The sequence below is a fragment of the Calonectris borealis genome, chromosome 11, assembly GCF_964195595.1.
Source record: "Calonectris borealis chromosome 11, bCalBor7.hap1.2, whole genome shotgun sequence".
Lineage (NCBI taxonomy): Eukaryota > Metazoa > Chordata > Aves > Procellariiformes > Procellariidae > Calonectris > Calonectris borealis.
In genome coordinates this window covers 11389512-11416315 of record NC_134322.1, presented here as the reverse complement: position 1 = coordinate 11416315, position 26804 = coordinate 11389512, and the positions used below count along the sequence as shown (strand labels likewise).

The 26804-nt window shown below is 45.5% G+C and overlaps 1 protein-coding gene across 2 annotated transcripts; it reads left to right on the top strand.

Moving 5' to 3' along the window:
- Positions 1-1913: 1913 nt before the first annotated feature.
- On the top strand, positions 1914-16283 carry WHAMM (WASP homolog associated with actin, golgi membranes and microtubules). 2 transcript variants are annotated; one of them, XM_075159967.1, is made up of 10 exons: positions 1915-2516; positions 5867-6040; positions 7390-7540; positions 8071-8240; positions 8936-9101; positions 10065-10252; positions 11723-11809; positions 11894-11989; positions 12371-12830; positions 14969-16283. In XM_075159967.1, exons 1-10 carry the CDS (start codon positions 1968-1970, stop codon positions 15253-15255), a joined length of 2328 nt encoding a protein of 775 aa, XP_075016068.1. In that variant the 5' UTR covers positions 1915-1967; the 3' UTR covers positions 15256-16283. The 2 variants fall into 2 exon arrangements, with proteins under 2 accessions (XP_075016069.1, XP_075016068.1); XM_075159968.1 differs by lacking the exon at positions 11894-11989 and having other exon boundaries at positions 1914-2516.
- The last annotated feature ends 10521 nt before the right edge of the window (positions 16284-26804 follow it).

The following is a 26804-nucleotide window of genomic DNA, read 5'->3' as shown; positions in this document are numbered from 1 at the left end:
GATCTGAAGTACTTGGAACAATTATACGGACCCCTTGCTAAAGCCAGAGCACCCTCTCACTTTCTGAGCTGGTATTAATAAACCCAGCAGAGTGCAGTCATTGACTCTCGCCGTGATTTCCAAGTCTGTGGTGCTAGGCAGAGTGTTGTGTGTGCGCTCTGCACAAACTAACTCAAACGGCTGGACGCATACTGAGAGCATTGCTGCACATTTAAATGGAAGTATCTGCTCTGTTCTTTGCAGAAGTTTAACCGCAAAGTCCTTCCCTCTATTAAATTAGCAGAAGCTTTACGATGGGGTTGAGTTGGAATCAAGATCAGATTCTGGGAAAAAATATTAAAAAATCAGAATTTAGGAAAAAATCAGAAATCATAATGTTGCATACACTTATTATACATATACATACATCCCCACCCTGTATGTGTATGCTAGACCGCTGGAAAGCTAATTATAGTGAAGAAAGTGGCCAATGGGCCAGCTAGGGAGGGTTTTCGCAGGAACATATCCCTTCAGTCTGTGCTCAGTAGTGGTTCACCTAAAAAAAACCAGGCTGTATATTACCACTGATTATTGTGATTTCTGTAGCACCTGAGCTTTGCGTATCCATCAAACCCACAGTTGTCCAGCATACATAATCTTCTGCTTGTGAACATGCTACTGAGCCAGCCTTGCTGGCAAGAGGTTTTTAAGCACGTTTGAGAACATTACATTATATATGTCTTGAGCTCAGGGGACAGCGCAAGGGGAAACGTCTATTGGATCTTGATGTTTCCTCCTTTTCCAATTAAACTTGGTGTCATTTACTCACATTTCTAGCAGTGCAATTGTTTGCTGTTTCGGTAAGGAATTACAAGTTAATTACCCATGTAGTCATGATCTCATTACCACTGACAGTGCCTCTATCATCTATGAGATCAGAGCAGAAATGTTTTCACATAAATGATGTAGCCTTTGCTGAAATGTTAACATTTATGCATTCAGACAGATTTTATTAATTTTTCAAACGAAAACTTATTTTTGCCCTTACACTGTTAAGCTACACTATCTGGCAAACCTTAATTTATTGAAGAATTAGTAGTGTCAGCTTTGCTTCCAAAGACTAGAATATACCATTCTGTTTACCATTAATTAAATTCAGCCTTGCACACAAGGCCTGAATAAGAGATACGTGCTATATAAAAACCCGTTTGCTCCCCGCTCCCCTCGGAGGCCCGTGGGGCGGTATTTGGGCAGTATAACGGGTATGATGACCTTAGGACTGAGTTTGATTTAAGGATAAGCACCATTTGACTGCAAGGTGGTTTGCGGCCACGGCCTCTGGGCACGTGGCACAGCTGGGGCCTGGGGCCTCGAATGCTGACACAGGGAAGCACGCGTCTCCATCTTGAAGCGCGGGGAAGGAGTCTGGGGTTTTGGCTGGGAACAACTTGTGGAATGTCGCCGGGCCCAGGGGAATGATGGCTGGAACACTGCTCGCATGCGGCAGCTTTCCCTCAGCCAGGGGCCACAGCAGCCAACGGCTCAAACCCATGGGGCACAGGAAAATGGCGGAGGCCTCCCGCGGTGCGCGGACGCCCTGAGGTAACGGCCGCGCTCCTTCCCGCAGGGCCGTGTGTCTTGTGCACCCTGCCTACCGCTCTTCACAGAAATAACTGCTTATTTCACAAAAATAACTTTTTTTTTTGGCACACTCGGGGCCTTTATGTGTGCGTTGCGCGGGCACCGCCTCCCGCTCTCCTAATTTTATTATTTATTTTCGTGCCAGCTGCCTGAGGGCCGCCCGCCCCGCCGTCCCCCGGCGGCCCCGCCTTGTCCGCGCCCCCGGGCGACGCCCGCCAATGGGTCCGCGAGCTGCCGGTGACGCGACGCGAGGGGCCCGCCCCCTCGCCGGGTGCGCGCGGCGCCTTTAAGGCTTGTCGGTTTCTGTTTCGCTGCGTGGGTGCGGGGCCTGCGCGGCCGCCGCCATCATGGAGCCGCAGCCCGACAGCCTGGAGGGGTGGGTGGCCGTGCGCGACACCGCCTTCGCCGAGCCTCAGCCGCCGCCGCGGCTCCGCTTCCTCGTGGGCTGGAACGGCGTGGAGGGCGCGTTCGCCGTGACTTGCCACGGCCGGGCGGAGGCGGCAGCGCAGGCCCCGCAGAGCTGGGCCGGCCTCTTCTCGGCCCCGGCCCTGCGCGGCGTGCACCGGCAGCTGGCGGCCGTCTGTCCGCGCCTGGAGCCCGCCTTCCCCGCGCTGCCGCCCACGCTGCCCGGCGCCGCCGCCGCCGCCGGCGGCGGGCTCTGGGCCGTGCTGTTCCCCGGCGGCGCGGCGCCGAGCGAGGCCGAGGTGCAGGAGCTGTGCCGGGAGCTGGAGCTCTACCTGGGCTGGGCCCTGGAGCTCTGCGGTGGCCGTGTGGTGCTGGACGCTCTCTTCGCCGCCGACCGCCGCCGCGATGACGAGTACTTCGAGAGTCTCCACGAGCTCCGCGGGAGGGCCCTGCGCGGCCACCTGGCCCGGGCCAAGGAGGCCCTGCGGCGGGTACGACCCCCGGGGCCGGGCGGGGGGGCGGAGGGGCCGCCCCGCAGCGCCGGTGGGGCCTGAGGGGGCCAGTGGCCTGGGCCGGCCCCGCTGAGGGGGCCAGTAGGCGCCTCTGGGCTGGGCCTGCTCGCCTGGGGCTGTCCCTGGGGTGAGGGTGCTGTAGGGCCACCCCCTGCTCTCCCTGCAGGGTGAGGACGGCCTTCGCTGTTTTGTGCTGCAGCACAGCTCGCAGGTGCACTTGTCTGAGCCTCAGCTCTAGCACCTCCTGCTCACCTGGGACTTGCATGCATGAGGCTGGCAGCCTCTGCTGCAAGAGCTTCAGTCACTTAGGTCAGACTGGCATTTGGGTAATGTGAGCAAGGGTGACCAAGTCACTAGTATCATCTTGCTCATAGTATTGTCCAATGTTCAGATTAGTGCTTACACAAACACTTTTTTGATTGTCTGGAAACCGCCAAGTCAACTTTCTCAAGTACTGAGTGTCATCGGTCTTTGTAAGTGCTGCTTTATTAAGTGGGGAATAAGCCAGCTCCGAGTGGGCAGTCAGTGTAAGACATTAGGGCACTTACTTAAGCTGCAAGCGCTCCTACAAAAACATATTGCTAAAAATATCCAGCAGTGTTGTGCAATGGGTGGGACTGTAAGCAAAAGGGAGAGTACAATCTTGCTCTAATTTTCTAACCTCCCTATGAAGGTCTCGGAGTGCCTGTTTGCACTAATGCCTATAACTGATTCTCAGTCAGGTTTTTTATTAAAACCAAACTTAGCCATGGACCTATGCTAAATAGGTATTTTGTAGTCGGAGAAGTTGTGTGGTTTTTTTTTAAGTGTCAAATTCTGGCCTGATGATTGTATGAACTAATGATGATGTTAGCCCTTTCTCCCTTTAGTACGATAAGTTTCTTCTTGCTGTAGATGTGTTCCTGGATTTTTTTTCCTCTTGTAGTAAGCATGAATTTAAAGGATTGGCATCTAGTAACATGGTTGCAATTAGGACATCGGTATGTTAAAACAAGAGTACAGTTACTTTAAGCTCACCAGTGTGTTGCTGCTATAGTTTTCTTGCAGTATCTGTTTGCCATCTATTTCCTGGCAAAGTAAGCTGAAAGGTGTTTTATGAAAATGATCATGCTTTGGAGGAAAGTTAAAACAGTTGGCTTTAGTCTTCTGTTTCCTATTTCAGTATTTAACAGCTGTAACAACATTACTGTTCCAGAAAGACACTTTTTAAAAGGACAACTTTAGTTTGTGTGAACTTCATAGTGTTGTATACAAAAGCTACTGTTCCTGTAACTGACTATAACAGTTCATGGCCCAGTTAGAAATACATTCTAGCCATCATGCTCTTTTGTAAGCAGCACAAGCATGTACAGCCATGTGGCAGTTTGGGGTTTGGTGGTTAAGTATAACACAGTGCCAGTTATTCTGCTATTTCCAACTGTATTTTAGATATGGCTAAACATGCTATAGAGTGTTGTTGTATTTGCAGGCCTAACAAGGATGTAAATTCATTATATTGTGGTCTAGAGCAAGTTACGCAAGATTCAAGAAATAAAACCTGCCTCTTCTGGCACTAACCTAGCCTTAAGTATCAAAGCATCCTTCTTCCCTTTTTACATCCATGTCCTTCTCAAATACTTCATTCTCTGGGCCAGGAAATTCATTTTGAAGAATGCAGAAGATACTGGTACAAGATGGAGGAGAGTAGTATTGTGTAAATACTTCTTTTTTGTGTATATGTTCAAGGACAAAGGAAAAAACCCAAGAGCAATACTGTTACAACAACCAGAGGAGTCAGTTGGGCTAATGGCGAACGAGAGTTCTATGAAAAGAATATCAGATTGTGTAAAAGCAAGGATTTTACTTTAAAACAGACAAAATGTGGCCTCTAGCCCCCTGTTCCCCCCCAAAAAAAACCCCAAACTCTTGTCATGAATAATTCTCATGACTTGACTTTAAAATTTCATTAATACTTCCCCTCTACTCACTATAAACATCCTCCAGGAGCGGCATGACCCTCACTGCTTGCTTTGAGTATGGGAACCAGAAAGTGAGCTATCGTGTTTCCCCCTACATACTCCTTCGATAGTAGGGGAAGAAGGAGACTCTTAAATGGTGCAGGTGGGCCCTAGGACTGTGTCTGAGTTACCACGAGCTCCTGGGGAAGCCTAAGGGGCTGCAGGACTTCTGGGATTATCAGAAATGTTGCAGTTCAGATCCTCTTGTTCCCTCATCCTGCCTGTGCCAGGCCTGGAGGGAGGATGGGTGGGAAATGCCCTTGAGCTGACTTCCACAGATTTTCCCTGGGGAAATGCATCCACAGCTGGCAACTTTGCTCCTGCTGTGTTACCCAGACTCAGCTGGCAAGAGCAAAGGTGATGGTTTAATTTCAGTGCTTTTCAATTGCAACACAATCAAGCTTATGTTTCTAATGCTTTTTCTCGTTGTTGTAGCACCAAACACCCCCTATTCCCTTCCCTCCTTACAGAGCTGTAGAGCAAACACTGTCCTTCTAGGAAGGTCTGTGTCTCAGTGGAACTTAGCTGCGTTCTCTCAGCTGGCTCGCTCTATCCTGGCCCATAGAGCGCACCATGGTCTCTGCTAGCTGCTGTCAAAGAAAAACCTTTCATTGGTGCCAGTAAACAAATGCATTTGACGGGAAGTTTCCGACTTTGTATTTTGTCATAGAAGCAAATAAAGACGTTAAATATGGACTAGTGTATCAGAAAGGTGGTCGTTCCGTGGAAGAATTGCAAGTTATGAAGTGTAATAGAACTAGAACTGAGATTAGAATAAACTATTATAAATTATACAAATGTTAAAGGAATTTAACTGCAGGGTGTATCAGGAGTAGAAATCTATTTCTGAATTCTTATTTCTAAATGGCAATCTGATTCTTCTATGCCCAAAGTCAGAAATTCTGGATCCAGAAACTCATTTCATATTAGCAGGCACTTAATAATTGTGGAAGCAATGCAAGAGCTAGTTTAAGAGTACCTTACTTGTCTTCCAGTACACAGACTTCCCCAGTTTCCCATTTGTGTTTATAAAAAGCAGCAACCAAGTCATCTGCGCACAGCTATTAGAATTTCTGTGGTGGAAGCCCTGGGCACGATACTCCTTGCAGTCTCCCAATGCAATATGCAGCCATTAGTGCCTTTAAGGTGTGGTGTTAAAGATATTTCCAGCTAGGAGTGGCTGCTGAATGCCTGGCGTACACCTCCTGTGCAGTGGGAAGCCTTGCCTGTTCATTGAATGACGAACGGCAGGTCCTTTCCACCAAAGCTCGTCAGCAGTCAGCACACACAAACGCAAAGCAGCTAAGTCTGATCTACCTTTTATCCCACTAGGTTCTTCAGCAGCATAAAAATGCTGACACAATGGTGGCTTTGATGAAGGTTTATGAAGAAGAAGACAAAGCTTATCAGGATTTGGTCACCATGGCAACACAATTCTACCAGTATTTACTGCAGCCCTTCAGAGATATGCGAGAGCTGGCGACACTGTACAAACTGGAAATCCTGGTAGGTCTGCCTTTACAAAGTGAAAGGCCAAGTTATATAGTATAGTATCAGCTGCTCTTGGAGCAGTTTAGACTCAAATCACTTAACCTTCCCTACTTCTGTCTGTACCTACTTATTTTTCCCCTGCCAAGCCACCAAACGTGACTGAGAAATTCAGAGTTAGGGCAGAACCACTCTCAGAGGATCTCGGAGTCCATGGTGTTGGCTTGAATAGAACTGCAGCTGTATTTCCACCAGTGTCCCACTTCCCCCTGTTTTGAGGAATTAAAAGGAAAACATCCCCAAGCTCCACCTCTCTGGGGTTTACTCTCTGGTAGGCTGAATTTACAGAGATCTTAAGTAGCCTTCGTTGTGCCACCTTCAGTGGGATTAGTTTGTGACATTGAGAATGCCGTCCCCCAGCAATGCTGATGCACCACATTAGCTCAGTTGTGGTGGTAGAACAGAAGGCAGTGGAGACCTTGCCACACAAAGCAGTTTTCTATTGCTGCTACAGCCTGCTAGAAGTACAGATTAAAACATGTCTGTTGTCACTTCGTTCATTTAATTTTATGTGCATCTTAAACTGGAACCACATGCTGAAAGTTATGATGCCCCTGGAAGAGATAGCTATCTACTATTTTGATTTTTCCTTAAGCAGTCTGTTAAGGTGAGCTGTTAATGTTTTAGAAAAGAGCAGAACAGTTTTAAGTTTTGACTAAGCTTCTTGGATACTGAAGGTCTAAATTTGTGAAGATAAAATATTTAGTATGCTGTACTGAAAATTAAAGTGAAAATTGGAATAAATGAAACACAAAGTTTGTTTCTGTATAAAAAAACTCAGAAGGATGTTTAGGCTCATTTGAAATCTAATTCTTTAAAAAAAATACTTGAATACTAGTCTTGTACCCATGTACCCTTTGTGGACTTGAAAATACTCTCTTATGTTCCTGTGTGAAAGAACTGCCAAACTGGAGAACCTGACGGTGCAATGTGCTGTCAACACGTGGGGAAAAATAGAAGAGAACAGTGCACGTAGAGGAGTGGTTTTGAGTTACTTTTAGTAACAACTAAAACCACTTGTGTTGGACATGATTTTTAAGATGATAGTTTAAAAATATTTTAAGAAATAAATTAATCTAAAGTTAAGTGTGAAGTCATGATTGGGGAACAAAGGTTCTGAGTTAGTGCAGAGAATGAAGAACAAGGCAATACACAGGCATGAGTAGTGATGCACTTTGTGTAAGGTGAGGGGAAGGTCACGTTTGCCACCGTGCTCTGCCTTGCTTGAAATGTCTCTATGCATAGCATAATGTGGGCTGCCCCGCTGTGGTAACCAGTTGGCAACTGAGAATTTTGTCTCCTTGCAGAAATCTTTGCAGTATGATAATTTGGGGCCTAAAAGAGTAGCAGCTTTGCAGAAAGATGCTGAAGAATGGACTAAGCGAGCTGAGAATGCTGTGTGCTCCATTCAGGATATCACGGTGAACTACTTCAAGGAAACTGTGAAGGCTCTGGCAGGTAATCAGAATGATTTACACAAAAGGTTTTGTAAATACTTGACTTAGGGGACTGAGAGCTCTTTTTATCACCTTTGCTGCACTCTCTGCAGACCCTGAGGTTAGGATGAGTGTCCAGCTTAAGAAAGAAGCATTTTATTCACTTAAGATTTATATCTTTTAAGCAATTTGGTTTACAACTTGCATTTGGCTTGCACACAAACATTATCAAGGGCTGAGACTTATGGCTGCAAACCTCTGAACAAAAACCATGCACACTTTCAACGCTTGATATGCAAGGCTGAAGGATTTCAACATGTTAACTGAGTAGATTGCTGTGTAACTGTTAAGGCATGTTCCATGGTACAATGAAGTATTTTACTTACATATATAAAATCATAGATTCAACCTTTTAGTCTTGTGATTTCTAAAGAAGCTTCAGAAATTGTTTAATAGCATCAGCATTTTTAGTACTACAGCTATAGTAGAAACACACAAGGGCTATTAATACACTGCATTTCTCATGGCTTATTGCAATGTTTTAATCTGCAGCAATGCACAAACAGATGGAACAAGATCAGGAAAGATTTGGTAAAACCACCTGGGCATCAGCTTTGCCACGACTAGAAAACCTGAAATGCATGTTAGCTAAAGAAACCCTTCAGCATCTGAGGGCAAGAGAGTTGTGCCTGAAACAGAAGAGAGCTGGCATTCAGAAAAACGTAAGACCTTGAGAAGCCCCCTTTTCTGTCACTGTTTTGTGAAGGGCTGATCAAAACCTACAGAAGGCGGGCATGGGAGTAGACTTTGAAAGTCTTTGTTTGTGAAACAGCTTAGGTTTTCAACGTGGTTTTAAGTTGTGGAAAAATGCACGTCTCCAGGTTTTTAAAATTGCTCCTGCACTTACAAGAACACTTAGCAAAGGTTAAGATACGTGCTTTTACAGTTCAAGTGTCATGTTAGCATTTGTGATATTAACCTTTAAAATTGTTAGTTTTAGGGAGATAAAGACCAGATACTATTTTCAGAGGACACTCCAAAAATAAAGATACTTATTTAATTTTAATGTTCTGATCTTCTTGATTTGATGCCCTCTAACTGCTGCTAGGAGTTATTTTCCAAGAGTAGTGTACTGCACCACATATAATTGTTTTCGGGAGCAGTATTATTTGTGCAGATTATAATGAAGTCTTTCCTAGTAGACTTAAGGTAAAATTACACTTAACCTTAATAAGGCGCTCTGCTCCTCTGAGTTTCTGCTCCAAGCCATTTCTAATGTTCTGTTGTTTCCATACCAAAGCACCTAAGCAGCTGCCAGTTAGACCAGGCTCTGTACAAGTATTTGTGCATCCATGCATGTTTCATGTGTGCATATTTTGTTATTAATGCTTTTTATTTTCTATTTGGGGCTATACAGGTGGAGAACCTCAGTGAACAAGAAGAGAACCTAACTGTAATGGAGGAGCTGGAAATACAGTATTATGAAACACAGCTGGAATTATATAATGTACAGCTTGAAGTATTGAAACATGAAGAGATGCTGCTTATTGTACAGTTGGACACTTTAAGGAGACAAATTAAAGGTGAGAATAAACAAATATTTAAGCACATATCCAAAACACAGGAGTGATATAGCCTGCTCTGTTTTCACTTAAAAAAAAAAAAAGGATTATTGTCACTGCTCAGGTCTTGATAGTAGAAGGCATCATTGGAAAACATTGATGCCGTGGCACCATCTGATATTTTGTCTTCTGACTAATTAGACACTAATTTGATAACACAAGTTTAAAAAATGAGCCACACTGGTAGCTCATCTTGACAGCAGCTGTGATACGTGCATGGACTGGTTTAGCATGTGGAATAACTTATATTGAAAATACTTAACTGCTCTCATAGTTACAGGATCTACGCATAGAAACTCTGGATATCGTGACCTGCTGAAATGGGTTGTGAAATTCATTACAAATCTGTTGTAATTTAACATGTAGAAATTGCAACATCCTGTAATGAAAAAAAGAGGTGATTATAGCTAGATGGTACTTGAGTACTGCTATATTCCAGTTTAAGCGTCTCTTTTTAATATATTTATGACCAAATTAGGCACCAGTCTTGTTTATGCTTATCTGTGCTTGTGAGTTCTCTATTACTGTGTACACTGTGAAGTAAACATTGCTCCTGCTTGTTGCATAATTAAAACCTGGTAAATAGTAAAATAAATCACCCGGTGTTGATCAGAACAGTCTTCAGTTTTCCAGGAAAACTCCAGTCGGTGAAGGTAGGAGTTAAAGCACAGAGAGACATTTGAAAGAGGAAGATAAATAACAACAAGTGCTAACAGCATAGATTTGATCCTGCAGAGCACCCCTGTGAGTAACATCACATGTTTGCGTACGACTTTGAAGGACCAAGCTCGGCTCTGGAGCATTACACTTTCTAATAACTAACTCACTGCCTTCAGTGGCTTTTAAAATGTCATTAGTTCTTTAAATGTTTAAATAATTGTGGCAACTTTTGGGTTTTTAAAAAAATGCCAAATGCCTTTTTAGAGAAACAGGATGAAGTTGTTTACTATGATACATGTGAAAATCCTGAGGAGCTCAAGGTCATTGAACAGACAATGGGACAACATTACGCTAACTTGTCAGAAATGACGATGCTGAGGCAGAAGACTAAGCAGTTGGAGACAAAGCGTGGGACTGTCTGTGCGAGGAGAGCCTACCTCAGGAACAAAAAAGTAAATGCAGTCCTGGAGATGTGCATTTTCTTTAGCTGATGTCTTGACTCACGAGGGATGGACAGGAAACAACTAGGGAAGATTTGGGTGGAGCATACAAGATGATACGTGACTCAGTGCCAGGGCCGCCAAACAGAAAGAGGGGCAATGTGGTTTTAAGCGAGCTTTACACTCCACTGTGTGGTGCAAGTGCCTCTCTAGTTTATTAAGAGGGTGCAAAATTACATGGGTGACCCAGGAGGTGTTCCCCTATCAGCTAAACCTTACCAGAGCCCTGCTGTGGCCAGCTGCAGCTTTGCCCTGGCAAAAGCAGCTGCAGTACAGGAGGAAACCTGGCCTGCAAGGAGGGAAACTGCAGTGACAGAACAACCCATACAGTGATACTTGCTTTACCTTGGAATGGGAGGGAGGGGAAAATTTAACTGCTGCAATTCTCTCTCCAGCCTCTCAGTTCTGTGCAAGGGGCAGTTTCTTCCTTTGTTTCCCATTCAGAGCAGAACACTAGGAAGACACAAGTGAGATCACAGTTGACTCTCATGAACCTTCCCAGTGAGCTGAGCTTACCTTACACCTGCACAGTCCTGCTGGGGCAGAGAGCAGAGTTTAAGCTCAAGTCTGTCTGGCCTTTTACCCCTCGCTAGCCTGGACAAAATGGGAATGACATTGGAAATGTTTTGTGAGCCATCATTGTCTTTTGCTTGCAACTGCTTCCTCGGAGACACTTCCTTTGCTTCTGTTTTCATTCATTTAATTGCTGTCTGTTGATTATATAACACTAAAGCCAAATGCCAGATGATTTGCAAATGCTTACCCAGCCATGTGGATAATCCCCCTCTGTAGAGTGACAAATAGCGACTCCCAGAGAAAATACTGAAGCCTGCAGCTTTTCTGTGGCACTTTGTTACTAACAGAAGGTACCCCTATTAGGCATTCATTGTGTTCCCATACCTTTGCTTCCCTGGCTTTTGTACTTGGGAGCTATGGCAAATAAGGGACAGGGGGAAAGTAGCCTTGTGTTTTTGTAATGCCCTGCTAGCTTCCCTCTTGCCTTCTTCCTCATGTCTCTGCACCCCTTCCCTCCAGCTGGTACCTGGGTGAAATTTCTTCAGAGCTTGCTTCTGCTTTTTTTTTTTCTTTTTTTCTTTCTTATCTTTTTTTTTTTTTCTTTCTTATCTTTCTTTTTAAAGGGATCGGTTCAGATCTGGGTATATTTCCTCTGCAGCATGAATAACCCTATCACTAATTAGGAGAACAAAAGATCCCATTGGCTTTAGCCATGAAGGAGTCCCACAGACTTCACCTTCGGGGTCTCACATCTGCCACCGGTTGAGCTTAGGCATCCTTCTTGGCACAGCCAAGCATTTGGCCTTGGTTGCTGTTTAGTGGCTTGTGCGCAGGAGTTAATGGCACAGATGGTGCACAGTAAATGTGAACTAACCAAGGGTTGCATGAATTTTGCTGTTCTACCAGGATCAATGTGAAGCAAGCCATCGGCAGAGACTGCAACAGGCAGAAGAGAGCAAAAAACGCTTCCAGCAGCATCACAGCATACAGATAGTGAGTACTGAATAGCAGCCTTGGAGAATCTGGCAGCTACTTGTTTTCACACACTAATGCTCACTTACTTGGGTTTTAATGCAGAAGAGAGACAAGCAAAAAGAGGAGGAGAAAAAGAAAAAAGCTTGGATAAGCCAGGAACGTCAGAAAACACTGGAGAGGCTGAAAACATTCAGGGAGGCAAGTACTGTGAACTACAGTAGTCCTAAATGGTGTGAAAACACAGCATCAGAAAGTAGCCATAGTTCACGTGTGAGCACGGTCCAAATCAGAGACCACCATTTGGGTAGCCTAAAATAGGATTGTGTGTAATGAGTCAAGAGGATTAAATCCACTAAGGATATAGTTTCCAGACGCAGAACCTGTTGCAAAGAATACAGGTGATGAAATGGCTTTGAAAGAAATATCTTGATAGTCATTTAAACCTGTTCAGGGTTGAATTTTCTGCTTGAATGGGTGAGTGGGACAGGTCTGTACTCTGTAGCTTTTTGTCTCTTTGGGGTTGATGTTTTGGCCAGTCCAATGGAGATGCGACCTCCTGCCTTATGATTTGTTTTTCAGAAGTGTCCAGCTCACGTTGTTCTGAAAACATCTCGTCCCCAGCCTCTCAGTCCCAGGTTGCCACGAAGCATCACTCAGCAGGTTGCAGTACTGTCCCCTCCACCTTCATCCAGAGCGAGGGCAGCTCCAGAGCAGCCAAGGAGCATACTGCTAGTAGAAGCCAAAGAATCAAAAGCTTCACATCAGGGTACCCCAGCAGATACCCCTGTCCAGATTTTTGTTACTGATGGTGACACAGAGCAACAAAAGCACAGCGAGGGATTGATGGTCTCTCCGTCCTCCCCACCACCACCACCTCCTTTACCCCCTCCTCCCCCACCTCCCCCCTTACCTCTCCAGTTGAAGACACCATCAGCAACAGAGGATAGGCCACTTTCCCTTAGCTCCAATAGCCCCACAGAAAGCCCTGCACTGCATAAACAGGATGACTCATCCAGGAGGTCTATAAATAACTACATAGGTAAGAAGGCTCACATCAACTGGTGTTTTCTTCTTCATTTCCTGTATTTTTCTGTTCTCCCTCTCTCTGGTTCTGGGCAGGAATAGTGTGCAGTCTTGCTCAAGAGAATGAAGCTCTTAGAAAGCTTAGTCCTGGAAACCACGTACAATACACTGACCGTAACTCAGGATGTTAAATGAGTAACAATGATTTGTGTATCCCGTTTGATACACTTCACAGGGTCCTGATGCTCAGAGCGTGTGACTCAGCGTTTTTGGGGAAGTACTGTCAAATTGGACAGGTCAATCTTTTAGGACATCTGAACTTCAGTCTCTGCAGGAATCCTACATTTATTAAGTACAGCCTTACGAGTTAGTTTAAACCATGCTTAATCACAGCACTATTAGTTCTGTGGATATCTTAATTCAGGACCTGCATTTTTCATGACACTGAAAATCCCACTGCTGTAATAGGTAGGAATAAACCCCCAAGGAGGAGGGGGTTTTCATGTTGTTTGGTGAGAAGCAACTTGTATTACCAGGTTTGTTCTTGCCACAATTTTGCAACTTTTGAACTGAATGTGGTATTTTGATTGAGGATTAATCACCTGTCCAGTCAGAAGACCACTGTGGGTAAATTTGTGGTTGTACTAAGGCTGCATTTCAGTGTTTATGATTTATGTACTACAGAGCTAGCAGTTGGGCTGCTTGCATTTCTAAGATATGCATAGGCTGTGTCCACTTAACCATTTGCTTGGTTTCTAAATAAAGGTTTCTTAAGAGAATTCATGCAGAATTCAACCAGGATTTGAAAGGCAGATGGATAGCTTTGGCATACGAACATTTCTAGGGCAAAAATTCTGCTCTGTTACACCTCTGCTTTGTTAGCAAGATCATGCAGGTGTAATTGAAGGCTGAACTGGATAAGAAAAATCCTTTTTTATTTATTGGAGAGATCCAGTTGGTTGTTTACACCTATTTCATGAAGAAAACCGGCATGCTAATTGCTGTAATAGTAATCGATAAAGTACTGCCACAGGAACTTACTGAAATAGCTTCATAAACAGGTTGGTTTTAGTTACTTATGGACTACTCATGTCTTTGCACATGAAAAGCCAGGAGAGTGCCATATTCTGGTGTTAAAAATATTGTCTGTAACGTGTTAACATACTTTCCAAGGGGAACTTCTTTTATAATTTGTTAGTCTGATTATTTTTTACCAGGCAGCCCATTGGATTAATGGACTTAAGACTTTCTTACTTTTGAAGGCTTTGTAAGACAACTTGGTGGATCTTTGCTTGATCCTTTTCTGGCATCTCAGTCTCTGAAGGATTTAGCAGAATGTTACATTTCAAGTGCTTGCTGTTAATTGCACAACGTGTGCACTGCGCATGGCAAAAATACTTCTAGCTGTGAGGCACAGATGGTCTGAACCTATGGCTGTAGGAGTCGACTGCTGTCCAGGGAAACTGCCTCCCTGTCCGACGGTCTGAAGCTAGCGACAAGGAATCCAACAGAAAGAGTAAAACACAAATTACAGTGTGTATCAAGAGAACTAGTGGAAGCTCTCTCAGTATGGTGTCCTTTATGGTGTGAAGTTCAGAAACGTACACCTGAGATTTAAATCATGTTGTAAAATGGGAATTATTTTTTAAGTCCATACAGAAAAGGGCTGCCTGCCTGCCTGCTTAGGGCCTTGATTTGGCTCCCACTGACTTCAGTGGTGCAGTTTCAAGCCCTTCTACTCAAATCCTTTCATTTTTCTCTTGGCTGAGCAAAAATGCAATTGACAGTCTCAGCAGGCATCTGAGCAAACGAGGAGGTGAAGTGCAGTGAAATTTTTTTGAAAGCCCATAAAGTTGTAATGAAAAAGAAGCATCCTCCTTTGTGTATAATTTCTTCCTTAGAGCACAACCTTGTATAATGTTGAAGAGGCGTTGGATTCTCAATTCAAGATATAAAAGCTTTAACTGCTTTTTAAAAGCAGTTCCAGAGCCTGGTGTTGCAGAAGCTTGGAAGAGTCTGTGCCAGAACAGACCAGTCTTTTTCCTGTCTCTAGCAAAGATGAAAGGAAGAACCCTGAACACTTGGGTAGGGTTTTGTACCTCTAAGTGTGGTGGTCTTGTTCTTTCTTCTGGTAACAATAGATTTATCTTGCAGGTTCCATGGATGAGGTTTTGGCTTCTCTGAAACGCAGTGAAGTTCATCTTCGCAAAGTGGAACAGCCAAATCCGTATGCCTCTGTAAAAGACAACATCCTCTCTGCCATAAGGCAAGGAGTTAAACTAAGAAAAGTGAATCGAGATACTGAGAAAGATGTCAGTAAAGGATCCACTAATGAGCTAGAGAGAAGCATTAAGGCAGTCATCCAGAGAATTAAGAAAGTGTCTGCTGATTCTGAAGAAGAGGAGAACTGTGATCAGAATAATGGAGAATGGGACAGCTAACCAATTGAGTAACAGGCTTACTGACTGAACAGGGTGTGTGTCTCATTTTGCACATTGTAGAATACTGTCCCTTTCAAAATGAAAGAACAGTGTGTGTGTGTGTGTGTTCTTCTCATAGTCCAAAATGTCTTGTAAAGTAAAAGAATCGTGTTGATTTTCTATAGGAGCTGCAGATTCTTACTTTTTGCATGAGAACTCATACTCCAAATTATGCTTGCGTTAATAGGTATTTCTGGCTCAACCGTGTAGAGTTTTCACTGCATCTGAAGACAGCTGAAATGCTGGATTGGAACATACATTATTTAGGTTGTTACTACACAGTAGGTAATGCTATCACCACAACGTTTAAGCAGTGAAAAACTAACTGAAAATCCATTCTGTCAGATAAAAGTAGAAGCAAATCCGTGGTGATAGAGGCAGACCAGAAAACTTAGCATAATCAGGAACCTCTCATTCCTACCTCCATTGTCCAGAAAATTCTTTAACATTTTGCTTGTCTAATACAGCTCACTCTCTAACTACATGGATACTCCATTTATCATTGTGTTATCGAGTGTGCACTTATGAGTGGGCTTGATAATGCTAATTGGGAAAATTAGTATCAAGTTTGAAATAAACACTACTGTAGTAATTACTGAAACGTTTAATTTTTAGTTGGAAGCTTAAATACAGAGAATTTTTAGATGCTAAATGTTTTTCATACATCTACCTTTACAATGAACTGTTGGCATGAAAGAGTGAGCCAAAATATTGTATATAATATTTTCTGGGATCTAGCCCTGTAATACAGAGCTGCATTTCTCCACTGAAAACATCAATACATGTTTATAGCTATTCTCATGAATTTAAATTACCGGATAGCCTTATAAATGGCAGATATTTGCAGTGTGCCTGGAACCTGACTATTTAAAAATTCAGCTACATTCAGTTTAGAGACTGTTTCTATTTTGGGTAGATAGTGACAAAAATTATTCCAAGTTTCTTCTGGAGTTTATACGGACCCTTAATAAAAATATATCCTGACAGAAGTAGTGGATTCAGTGTGCTGTCATTTTAGGATACCGCTGTGAAGTAGGCATTACTTACCCCATGGTACTCTGGTTTTTGATAGCAAGTGGCAGCCATAGAGCAATGGCGCTCTCACTAACGGAATATGTAAATGCCCTTATTTTCTCAAATATTTATGAATAATTTGATAACCAAATTGCAAATACAGTGCTTTAATTCCCTGGTTTACTGTAGAGCAGCAGATCTGCTTAATCAGCACAGTAAATATGTATGCAACAGTTTTCATGTGAGAAGCAGAAGCAGCAGCTGGGGGTTCATTTTTTACTGTTTTAGCACCTACCGCTATGTGGAAGTCAGAACAAAACAACTTTTTTTTTGTCCACTGCCATCAAACCGAATGGAGACAAAAGTGGCAGCAGCAGACGGGTCAGTTCTTACTCGGCACTTCTGACACGATGTCTGCAGAGGGGAGCCGGCGGGCGCCATGCTGCGGTGTGCCCACGCCGCCCCGCCTGCCCCTGAGCTCGCCCTGGGCGCGAGGGCCATGCTGAATTTATTGCACATTCAGACTTGAGGATCCCAAGTGCTGAACGCTTCCCATAGACTGGAATGAGGAGAAGATCTGGTCCTTCAAGAGTGGAGGTCTCTTCCCCAAGGTTACCCCGGGCAGAGGGGGAGCTTGGCGAGCGGCGTGGGGAGGGTGGAGGGGGGGCTGGTGCTGGGGCTGAGAGCCGTGCCCTTTAGCAGTGCGGTTATTTAAAGCCGAGGGAAAGGGCGCAGAGGCTCGGCTGCGTTCCCGCAGCTGGTCCCTCCTGCCAAATGGCAGCTCAGAGTCCAGGGCAGAGCCCTTTGCCATTTTATTACCATGGTTGAATTCTCAGCTACAGTGGTAGGGAGTTAAATGCAGCAGTTTAAAGTATGCAGAGAATAAGCGAGTTGCATTTCTCCAACAAATCTTATAGCTTTTGTGCATTTATCAGTAGCAATTTTACCCAGGAGAGGCCGTCCGAGTAACAGCGACAGTGGACAGTGATTTCTCCTACCTAGAGTTGTCTTGCAGCCGTACCTGAAGCTCAGCTAGGGGCTGGTCTCAGCTGTTCAGCAGAGCTCTCTACATCCCAGGCTGAAAAAACTGCCTTAAAAGCCCACTCAGAAATCATCTGAACCTGCCTGTTTTCTGAAGCCCACTTCATTTGCAGTATGGCCAAGAGACCTGCTCTGTGAAAAATGTGCTGCAGCAATTTTCTAGTTGGTGTGGAAGATTTCACTATCAAATACCCTTGCCGCTTGGTTCACTACCAAGATCTGAAGGATGCTACTCAGCAGAGATGAGCCCTGATGGGAATAGGGGTCCCGGGACGCAGAGCAGGCCTTGCACGGCCCCAGCGCCAGGAGACAACGGTGGGGTCCCGGCCATGCCCGCGGGTGCAGCTCTGGCCAAGAGCAGCTGCCAGAGCACCCATGTCAGAAACATGACCAGGGAAAACACCAAAAGCACTGGCATTAGCCTGAAGAAGAGAGCAGTTTTCAAATACATAAAAGGCTGCTGCAAAGAAGAGGGGAGTAATTTGTTCTGCGTGTCACAGGGAGATAAAAGGCTTAAATTACAGCCAGAAGGATCAGATTAATGGTAGGAAAACCTTTCTAACAAACAGGGAGAGCAGAGAGGTGCAGGGACAGATCACCTGGGAAGGTGGTGGAGTTTCTGTCACTGGCAACCTTTAAAGCAGGTTAGACAAACGCACCCCGAGCTGCTGCTGGTTATTGCTGACGCGCTGCAGTGGGGAGAGGTTTGCGGCCCGTGGCCAGCCGGTGCGTGTGAGCTCGCCGCTGTACTGCCTTGAGGCTCCGTTTGCTCCGCCGGGGAAGCCACAGCTTGTTTTCTGCAAGATGCCCAAAAGTAAGAAGACTGAAAAAAACCTTACTGAATCACTCTCAGATTTTTCTTCTGGTTCTCGGTGACTATGACCTGTCCTGTGCCACTGGCACCGGGCTGCGGAGGGAATGGTGGGTTGGAAATGGTCCCAGTGCCTGATTTACCCCAGGTTGATGGGGCACTCAAGAGAAGCCACCTGCAAGTGTCAAGAGGAGAGAAGCCTTAATCTGGATTTGAGCTCAGGCTTCAGCAGGCACCTTCCCACCTTGGCATGCTCCAGCAGCTTCTAGTGCCACGCGCTTTCAGCAACGTGCAAGGGGTGATGGGCAAAATGGGAGAAACTGGAGTGGCGGATTGGCTCCGTGATGACCAGCTCTACCAGACCAGATTAATATTAACCTGCAAAACTGCCATGACAGCTTTTTGACATTTAATACCTTTCTTAAAGTGTTTCACTCTGGGCTAGTAAATGAATCCGTTGGTGGGAATAGTCTGCCCTGCCTGTCCAGCTGCAGAAATTGATTTGTTTAAACTGAAAAAGTGCAGTTGTCTGCCTTTAAAGAGTTAATAATGCACAGATTTGCTGGAAAGCCCAGTAATGAGGTAAAGAGATCAATTTCTATAAATCAGTATTACTGTAGCTTGTGATTTCTCTAACTAGATGTGGGGAGTCCAGACAGCAGCTGCCAGTATTTTTAGGGAGGTTTAAAGTTAATGTACTCAAAGACTACTTGGTCTGACTAAAAGAATTTCACTTTGAAATCCCAGCGCTTTGATCACAGCAAGAGAAGAGTTGAGCGGCATTATCCGGCGCGCAGAGCACTGTGGCCATAGCTGGTAATGTCAGTGCAGCTACGGATTTGTCAGCATTTCTGTCGACATGCCACTTTTTGGGATTTATGAAGCTCCTCCATAACCAACTCCCCAGTTGAGCACACAGGGCTGACTCACAGGCTGGATACTGACTTTTTTTCCCTGCAAAATGGTATTGAATCAAGCAAATCAAGCCTGAGTATGAACACTCTGAAGTGAGCCAGACTCTGATCTTACAGGGGCTCGAGCAAGTATGACACTTCACTCACGCATGTTCAAAGAGCCTCTCCGAATGAATTTAATACTATTTGGAAATTGATACTGATTTATATATTGTGCTTGCAGAAAGATAGCCTGTCCTCCCCTGTGGGCTTCTCAGCAACAGGAAACACCTCACCCCGGCTGCAGGTGGTGGAGTTGCTGCTGTTTGCACAGGGATGGGGAATGTGCCTGCAGCTGGGAGATGCCTGGTCCTACCACCACTGCTTGGGAACTGTGGGCGGTTCTATATACAGACAGCTATAAACATGCTATAAAAGTACTTCACCTAATATGAAATTGTGTTTAAAAACTCCAAAGCCTACCTCCATTCAAATCACATGCGTTTCCTTCTCCTTGGCTGGTTTCTAAGACGCACAGTTGGAAGCGGCTGGTGCGCTGCACGAGCAGCCTGCGCGAGCCTGAATGCTGCAGGCATTTGCCTTTCTCTGCCTTCCTGTTAAAACCAATAAAAAAAACACCACCCCACAAACTACTAAATTTCTGTTTCAACCAAAAATCAAGGTTTAACCCGGTCTTCGCAGGGCCTTTCCTCCTCTCCCCCTTGCAGAGCAGCCAGCCCAGGGGTGTCTCTTGGCCCAGGGGTTACCTGCCACCCTGCCAGCCCCCCGGCCGGGGCTGAAATCCCTGCCCTGCCGCTGCTGTGCAGCCACCACCGATCTCCGCCTGCCCCTCGTGCCCCAGAGGCCCCAGAAACCCTGTGGGACCACAGGGACTATTGAACATGCCTGGGTTTGAAGCGGTGCCCGGGAAGGTTTGCAGGTCCGTGCCCATGATCCATCCTTCAATCACTTCCACTCACTTCTTTTATTCCTTAAAATAAAAAGATGCACATGTATGCCAGGCCACCGGGAGCAAGAGGGAGAAAAATGATCAGCATGAAGGTGTTCATCAGGCCTAACAAAAAGATGGGAAATGCTTCTTTTTTCAGCCCTCCTTTACAAAGAAGAAGTTGGAAGATAAGAGTGTGCACCCTTTGGAGAAAATGAGATTTAAGGCTATGCATGCCCTCACTTGAAAAGTATGGTTTTAATTCCAAACCTTCCTGTTTGCATCCGAGAGCACATCTGTGCACTACACACCATAATAACGTGATATTGGTAGGAAAGAGGGACATATCGTTTCAATTAAACCCGTGGCGATGATAAAAGTTGAATTGTATTGAAGGCATCTTTTAATAAATGCCACAGCAAACCTTGGCAGCAAAAGCAGCTCAGAACAATATGTGAATGAATCCCCGGGGAAAACACACACTCGAAACTGCTCCAGAACATGGCATTTTTTCCTGGCAAAAAGGTATGTGATTTTCATTCTCAGCATGTCATGCTCAGCTGAAAGCAAGAAGCAGCACAATTAAATCTGCTCAGGTAGCAGTGACATTAACAGCTTAGCTACTTGTGAAAATGCTTTGTAAAACAAGCCATCAAAAAAAAAAAAAAAACCACCAACCTGCTCAGAAAACAGATTTAGCAAAACTACAGTTGCTCATTTTCCACTAGATCCCCCTCCTGCCCCAGATCCTCAGCAAAGCTCTGAGGACAGGGGTGAAAGGCGGCCTCCCCGGGCAGCTGGCTGCAGGTGAGCAGGGTCGTGCGGCTGCGGGGCCAGCAGGAACCCGGGCGTCCCAATGGAAAGGGAGCGCACGCACCCCCCGACCCACAGCAACATGCAGCACTGCCAGTAGCCAACGGGGAAACGCTGGCCAGGCTGCAGCTTGGGGAAGAAACTCAATGTCCTGCTGGGAGGCTGGGTTTACGCCCACTTGAAAGAGTCGATTAATCACTCCTAGTGTCGTAAAGGTATTTGCAGCTCCCTTCTACCCCAAGGCAATAGTCTAAACACCGTCCCATGGGTGTCTTTGCAGAACGGAAAGGTATTTCTCTGAGAACCAGCGGCAGCCTCTGCTCCGCCCCCCGTTTCCATCCTCTTCTCACGGAGAAGGGGTTGAAAGGCAGCCAGCTCCGACGCCTGGTATCCACACGTCTCGGCACCGTGGCAGTGGGCAGTGCAGACCCTGGGGGTGATGAAATGAATCTGTCCCACTCCTGGAGATGTGCTTGAATCACTTATTCATCAGCAAGTGAGTCACTGCCCTTCCCACGGTCTCTTCCTGCGAAGCAGAGGTGACAGCGAAATAGGATCAAGCGCCTACACTTCCCCCAGCCTACACGGAGAGCTCTGCTCCGTCCCCTCCCTCCCGAGCCAGCAGGCCCACTGTTTTAGGATAAAAATACTGAAAAGTGTGCATGAGCGTGCAGGCACAGAGTGGTGAAGCAGACGGGCATCCTGTCTGGAGCCGAAAGGAGCACTTGGCACGTGTAAACGCTCCGGGAAGCCTCTGCCGCAGGGAAAAGGGCTGCACGCCGGGGAGACACAGCCTGTGTGTGACACTCCTGCTCCCTCCCGGCATTGCTCACCAGTGAGCACTGGTGCCTCTGCCTGCACGGGAGGCAGCTGCCTGCTCCCCTAAGGGCAGGGTCTCCCCATGCCGTACCCAGTGGCAGCAATGGGGCTGGCTCTGTGGAGCAGCCTCCATCCCTGCGGGATGACTGCCGGCAACAGCAGCAGTATTCCCCAGGGCGATGCGAATGGCAGCCAGGCAGGGCTGCCGTCATCCGTATATCTATAATGAGCTTTAAATGGGCAAGGAGACATCTGGACCAGAGGTGAAGCAGGCATCTAGAGACAAGCAATGTTTTCCCGCAACACAGCTCTGCTGAGCCCGCCAGGCTCCACCACAGTGGCCTGGTGTGACCCAAAGGAGGCTTCGGGATGAGGCGTGCCAGCACTACTCCACATTTTCCACAAAATAAGCCAGTCTGCAAGACAAGGGCAGCCCAAATTAATTTGCTGAAATATTGTGCTTCTCGGTCCCTGTTTGCACACTCCCATCAGTGCTAGTGTTGGCTTTTATATGTACTTGAAACAAGGAGTTGTACATCTGTAATAGCCTATCCATGCCTTTATATTTCTTTTCTAAAGAGGAGCTAACTGTGGTCAGCAGTGTTGGTTTATGCATAAAGTATAAAAAGATCAAATCTATCACAGCAACCATATCTGAAGAAAATTGTCAAGAGTTTGTTCAAAACCCTCAGCAGCTTAGGGCTTCCACCGTCTATCCCCAGTACCCAGTTAGAGACGCAAAAGTAGGGCAGCTGAAGGTGTGGATTGCCAAGGGATGCTGCACCTCCCCTTACGGAGGGACCAGGATACAGACCCTGGCTGTCTTTCATCCTAACCGATAAGGCATACAAAAATAACCCTATGATTTAGAAGAGCTAGGCTGCAGCACAACAGCATCCGTGCTGCTTTTCCTTCTTGTTTTTTTAAACAGCACCCGCGTGCCTCTCTCATCCCTGTCCTAAAGCCATTCCCCGCCCGCTGAAATGACTGTGCTGATGGCTGCGGGACCTCCACAGCGTAAGAAAAAGTGAATCACTGCCATTTCTCAGGATTCAAAGCCAGGGATTATCTTTATAAATGCACCCAACATTGCTATAGATAAGTGGGATTTGAAAGACGTAAACACTTTGTTTCTTTCCCGGGTTGTTTGCTCTTCAGGGAACTCCAGGATCTTGTTTTGCATCATTCATCTCCAGGCTAATGAACAGTGCAAACCTGCATCCACAGAAAAATGAAAGCCACAGCTAATGGCAGCAACAAAATAAATGGCAAAAGCCTAAAAGAAAATAACTTTGAAAACTGATGCACTTCAGTGTGACACGATAATGCAAAAAGGTGGCCTGTGCTGGTATTATTTATAATTCCCTGAATGTCTGAATTCCCTCCAGCCAGCATACATTAAGCACAATCCAGGGCATATGCAACAAATCATATCCAGTGATGGAAAGTTGGGAGAAAAGCAAGAGCCCAATCTCTCTTGATTACAGCAGCCACAGATTTCTTTTTCATAGACTGCCAGTAGTAATGAATGAAGAGGACATGAAAGGAAAACAAAAATACTCAAATCAATGTGCTTCATGTACCAATAGATGTGTCTGCTCATAAATTTCACTGATTAAATGCAACCCATCGTCAAAAAATGTTCTACAGGGTATTTAAGCCCTCACTCAGACCACAGCATCCAGCCACGTGTGGAAGCATGGTCCCGGAAAGCTGCGTGGGGTTTAGCTCTGGGATCCTGGATAAAAACCACCGCTGCAGACCAACACAAGGACACACATGTTTGTGAAGAGCTGCATTTTATGGTGGAGAACAGTGGTCCCCAAAGCTCTGCTTGAGCAGGACTGATTCAGTAAAATGTTTCTAAGTGCTGGCCTGTACGCTTGGGGCACCAGCCTTAAAGCCAGAAGCTGGGCCCCATATCGGCACCCAAAAATTTCTTATTTTCAACCCAAATGAAAGCCCTCAGTTTTCCATCTAGAGATCATTTCATTTCAGACAGTGCTTCTGAGAAGATCTAACAGTTCTGAAAAGTGATTGAAATATATTCAATTTTCAAGGAAGGTGTTAAGACCCAAAGGGAATTTCATAGCACGGAGATCCATCCTTCAGAAATTCGCAGCAGAGGTCAGAGTTAAGTACGACTCGGCTGCGATGATCTGCCAAATGTTCCCAGCAATGCATTATTGCAATAAGATCGGAGATGTTTGCCTTGCAAAGGTTAGCCCAGCTTTTAAAATTCACCAGGTCTCACATCTTCACGGCCTTTGCAGAGCTGCTTTACGACTCTTTGGACGGCTGTTTTTAGCGTTGCTCGCTGAGGTCAAACTTGGCAGTGCACCTGGCAGGGTAGGTTTTTCTGCTTTTGAAGGATGGTTGGACTTTGCTCCAAGTCGGTTCAGTGGCCGAAGCACGGCTGCACCACCGCTGCAGGTCAGAGCCCAAGCTGCATTCGCTGCCCGGCTTCACTTTCGCAGCTGCTACTGCTGTATTTCTGTGTCCAGCCGGCACGTTTGCTGTTCGCAGGAGAAGCTTAGCCCGTTACGGATCAGGCTCACTGGTGCTGCTCTTCTGCTCTGGTTGGCAATGCTGATTATGTAAAGGATATTTAATATTGTAAATCATTAAAATTATTTACCAGCTTTCGGATACTTCTTAGGAGATAAAAAGAAATGAAAGAAAAATGTATGCACGTTTCTTTATGAATCAGTGAATTTGTGCATAAATGCTCAAGTCTCCTAGGAAGTGGGGAGACAGTTAAGAGAATAATATATAATTAACACAGCCTCCTTTCTTCCCTTGTTGGTGCAGACGTGCCTTTAGATGAAAAGCGTGGAACATTAAAAGCGTTTGGAGCGCGTGGGACAGAATAATGTTGAGTTTTACGTAAGTTCAGCCCTGTCACCAGTCACACGTGTGACAGAGCGAGCAAGCCTGTTCCTGCCCAGGGATCTCCTCCGCCGCCCCCCTTTTGTACAGGCCTCCCCGCCGTGGCCTGGTGGGTTTTTCCCTCCAAAAGGAAGGAAATCAGGGCCTAGCTTTTCCTATGCTGTTGAAGGAACACAAGCTAACCAAAAAGAGTACATATTATGGGGTCACTCACCCGCTTCGGTGTCACTTAAACTTCGGTAAACTTAAACTTCACCTCAGTTTAGCTCACATTTTCAGCAGACATCCCTGGCACGTCACAGCTCAGCAGCAGGCGGCTGGGTAGAACGCTGTGCAGTGGGTAACCGCCGAAGAACAGACCCCGCTGAGGAGCCTCCCCGAGCTTCCTGAAATGAATCCCGTCAGACGTGGAAGTTAAGGGATCACAGAGAGGCAGCAGCAGATTTCCCTGCCGGCAGCATCACTCACCGCGGCCCCCGGCCCCGGCTGCGTCTCAGGAAACGCTGGTCACCTGCATTACGAACAGCCGGCGAGGAACAGCCTTTCACACGGACCAGTGACATTCCCGATGCTAAAAATATATCCTGGACTTAATGAGGCGATTAGCCTGTACCGAAGAGGCACCTCCACGCAACCGGCGGCACGAGGCGCTTCCCCGTCCCTGCCCGGAGAGGATGGGTGCTGCGGGATCATCGGCTTGCTCGGCAACAGGCGAATGAGGCTTGTTTCTGATAACTGCAGGTGATGGGATGTACACACAGGTACTTCTATTATACTAAGCTTTATAATTATGCAAATCCAAATAGATTAGATAAATGCTTTTTTTTTTTGCTAAGAATTAGAAACCATTACTTGCATTTTACTAGAGGACACATAGGCTGCTTTTATAGCTACTGGTTATTCAGGGACTGCCAGAATTTGCTGAACTGCTTGTCAAAGCTATTGATGGCTCCTGGTAGAAGAGCTCTGACGAAAGGTCAGGGGCAGACGTGTTTCTCGCTCACCCCAAAGCTGACATTTGCAGCCTCGTAGCCCAGAGTAACAAAGGCACGGTGAGCCTCAGCCATTTAACAGTCGTCAGAGCTTCTTACTTCCTTTGGGGGAGCCTGGGTTGGTGCGAAGACAGCAAACCTGCTCCTGTACGATGCATACGACGATGCTGAGAGCATCGTTACCTACTGTCTGTAGATGGACTTCAGCCTTGTCCCCTACCAGGGATGTGCTGTTGAGTGCGGACCGTGTCGCCGGACACTAGCGGGGACCTTGGGAAACAGTCTCTTCTGAGAGGGCTCGTATTAACCGCTACATGCTGATGCAGGAGATGATTGGTGTCAAAACATCTCTAATTTCAATACAGAGGGTTACTTCTGAGCCCTAGGGAGTTCCTCCGGACAAAACACCAGCTCTAGCTGCCACCTCAGTTACAGGAATCACGGGAGGATTTTCGGACCTGAGCATCCCCCAAACAGGGCGACAAAAAGCCTTCTCCTAGCAACAGGCCTTTCTCAGCATGCAGCAAGTCCAAAATTTCACGCCAAAATATTTCTAGTTACTACTTTTCCAGTTTAGTACATATATATGTACCCGCCCCAATCCTGCACACCCCCCAGATGAGCTAACAGTATACAGTGAAGCAAGACAAACATTTAAAGCTCCACCTCCTGAAAAAGAGTTTTTAAGGTTATCTAAGGCAACTATACCATACGTATAGATCAAAACCACATTCTTCTTACCTAAGGACAGCATCATCTTGAGTTCAGATTTGCAGCCACAAGGATGTTCATTTTCCAAAGTCAATGAAGACAGTGAGACAAGAGATTTTACTTAAACTATATATTTTTACATAAAACAACTTTATGTTACAATAAAATCAGATAAAAATCACAAAGTTATATAATAAGTTCATAAAGAAAAAAATCAAGTTTTCCTTTTATATATATAAAACCCAGCATTTACTGCTACTAGGAGTCTAAATGTTAACATTGACTGTCTATGGTCAATTTGAAAAAAAAAAGAAAAGAAAAAAAAGAAGAGGAAAGTACTTTTTCACAGCAGACAAAATGACGAGGTAAGAGATGTTTTTACGATGATCCAACTGTAGTAAACACTTCAGTTTTCATTAAACCATATACTAAATATAATAAACCCAAATAAAAATATACATTTAGAGCACTGCAGTGTTTTCCCACAGTTGTATATCAACAAATTGTCAGTCATTCACTAAACTTTACTTGAAACAGTAAAAACAGGGTGTATGTGTATCTTCAGTACTAAAATCTCA

Excerpts from the sequence above, each read along its gene's own strand:
- WHAMM (XM_075159967.1), top strand. The coding sequence starts at position 1,968 with ATGGAGCCGCAGCCCGACAGCCTGGAGGGGTGGGTGGCCGTGCGCGAC. Across the intron at positions 10,253-11,722 it reads CCTACCTCAGGAACAAAAAA|GATCAATGTGAAGCAAGCCA; the intron begins GTAAATGCAGTC and ends CTGTTCTACCAG. Across the intron at positions 11,990-12,370 it reads GGCTGAAAACATTCAGGGAG|AAGTGTCCAGCTCACGTTGT; the intron begins GCAAGTACTGTG and ends TTTGTTTTTCAG.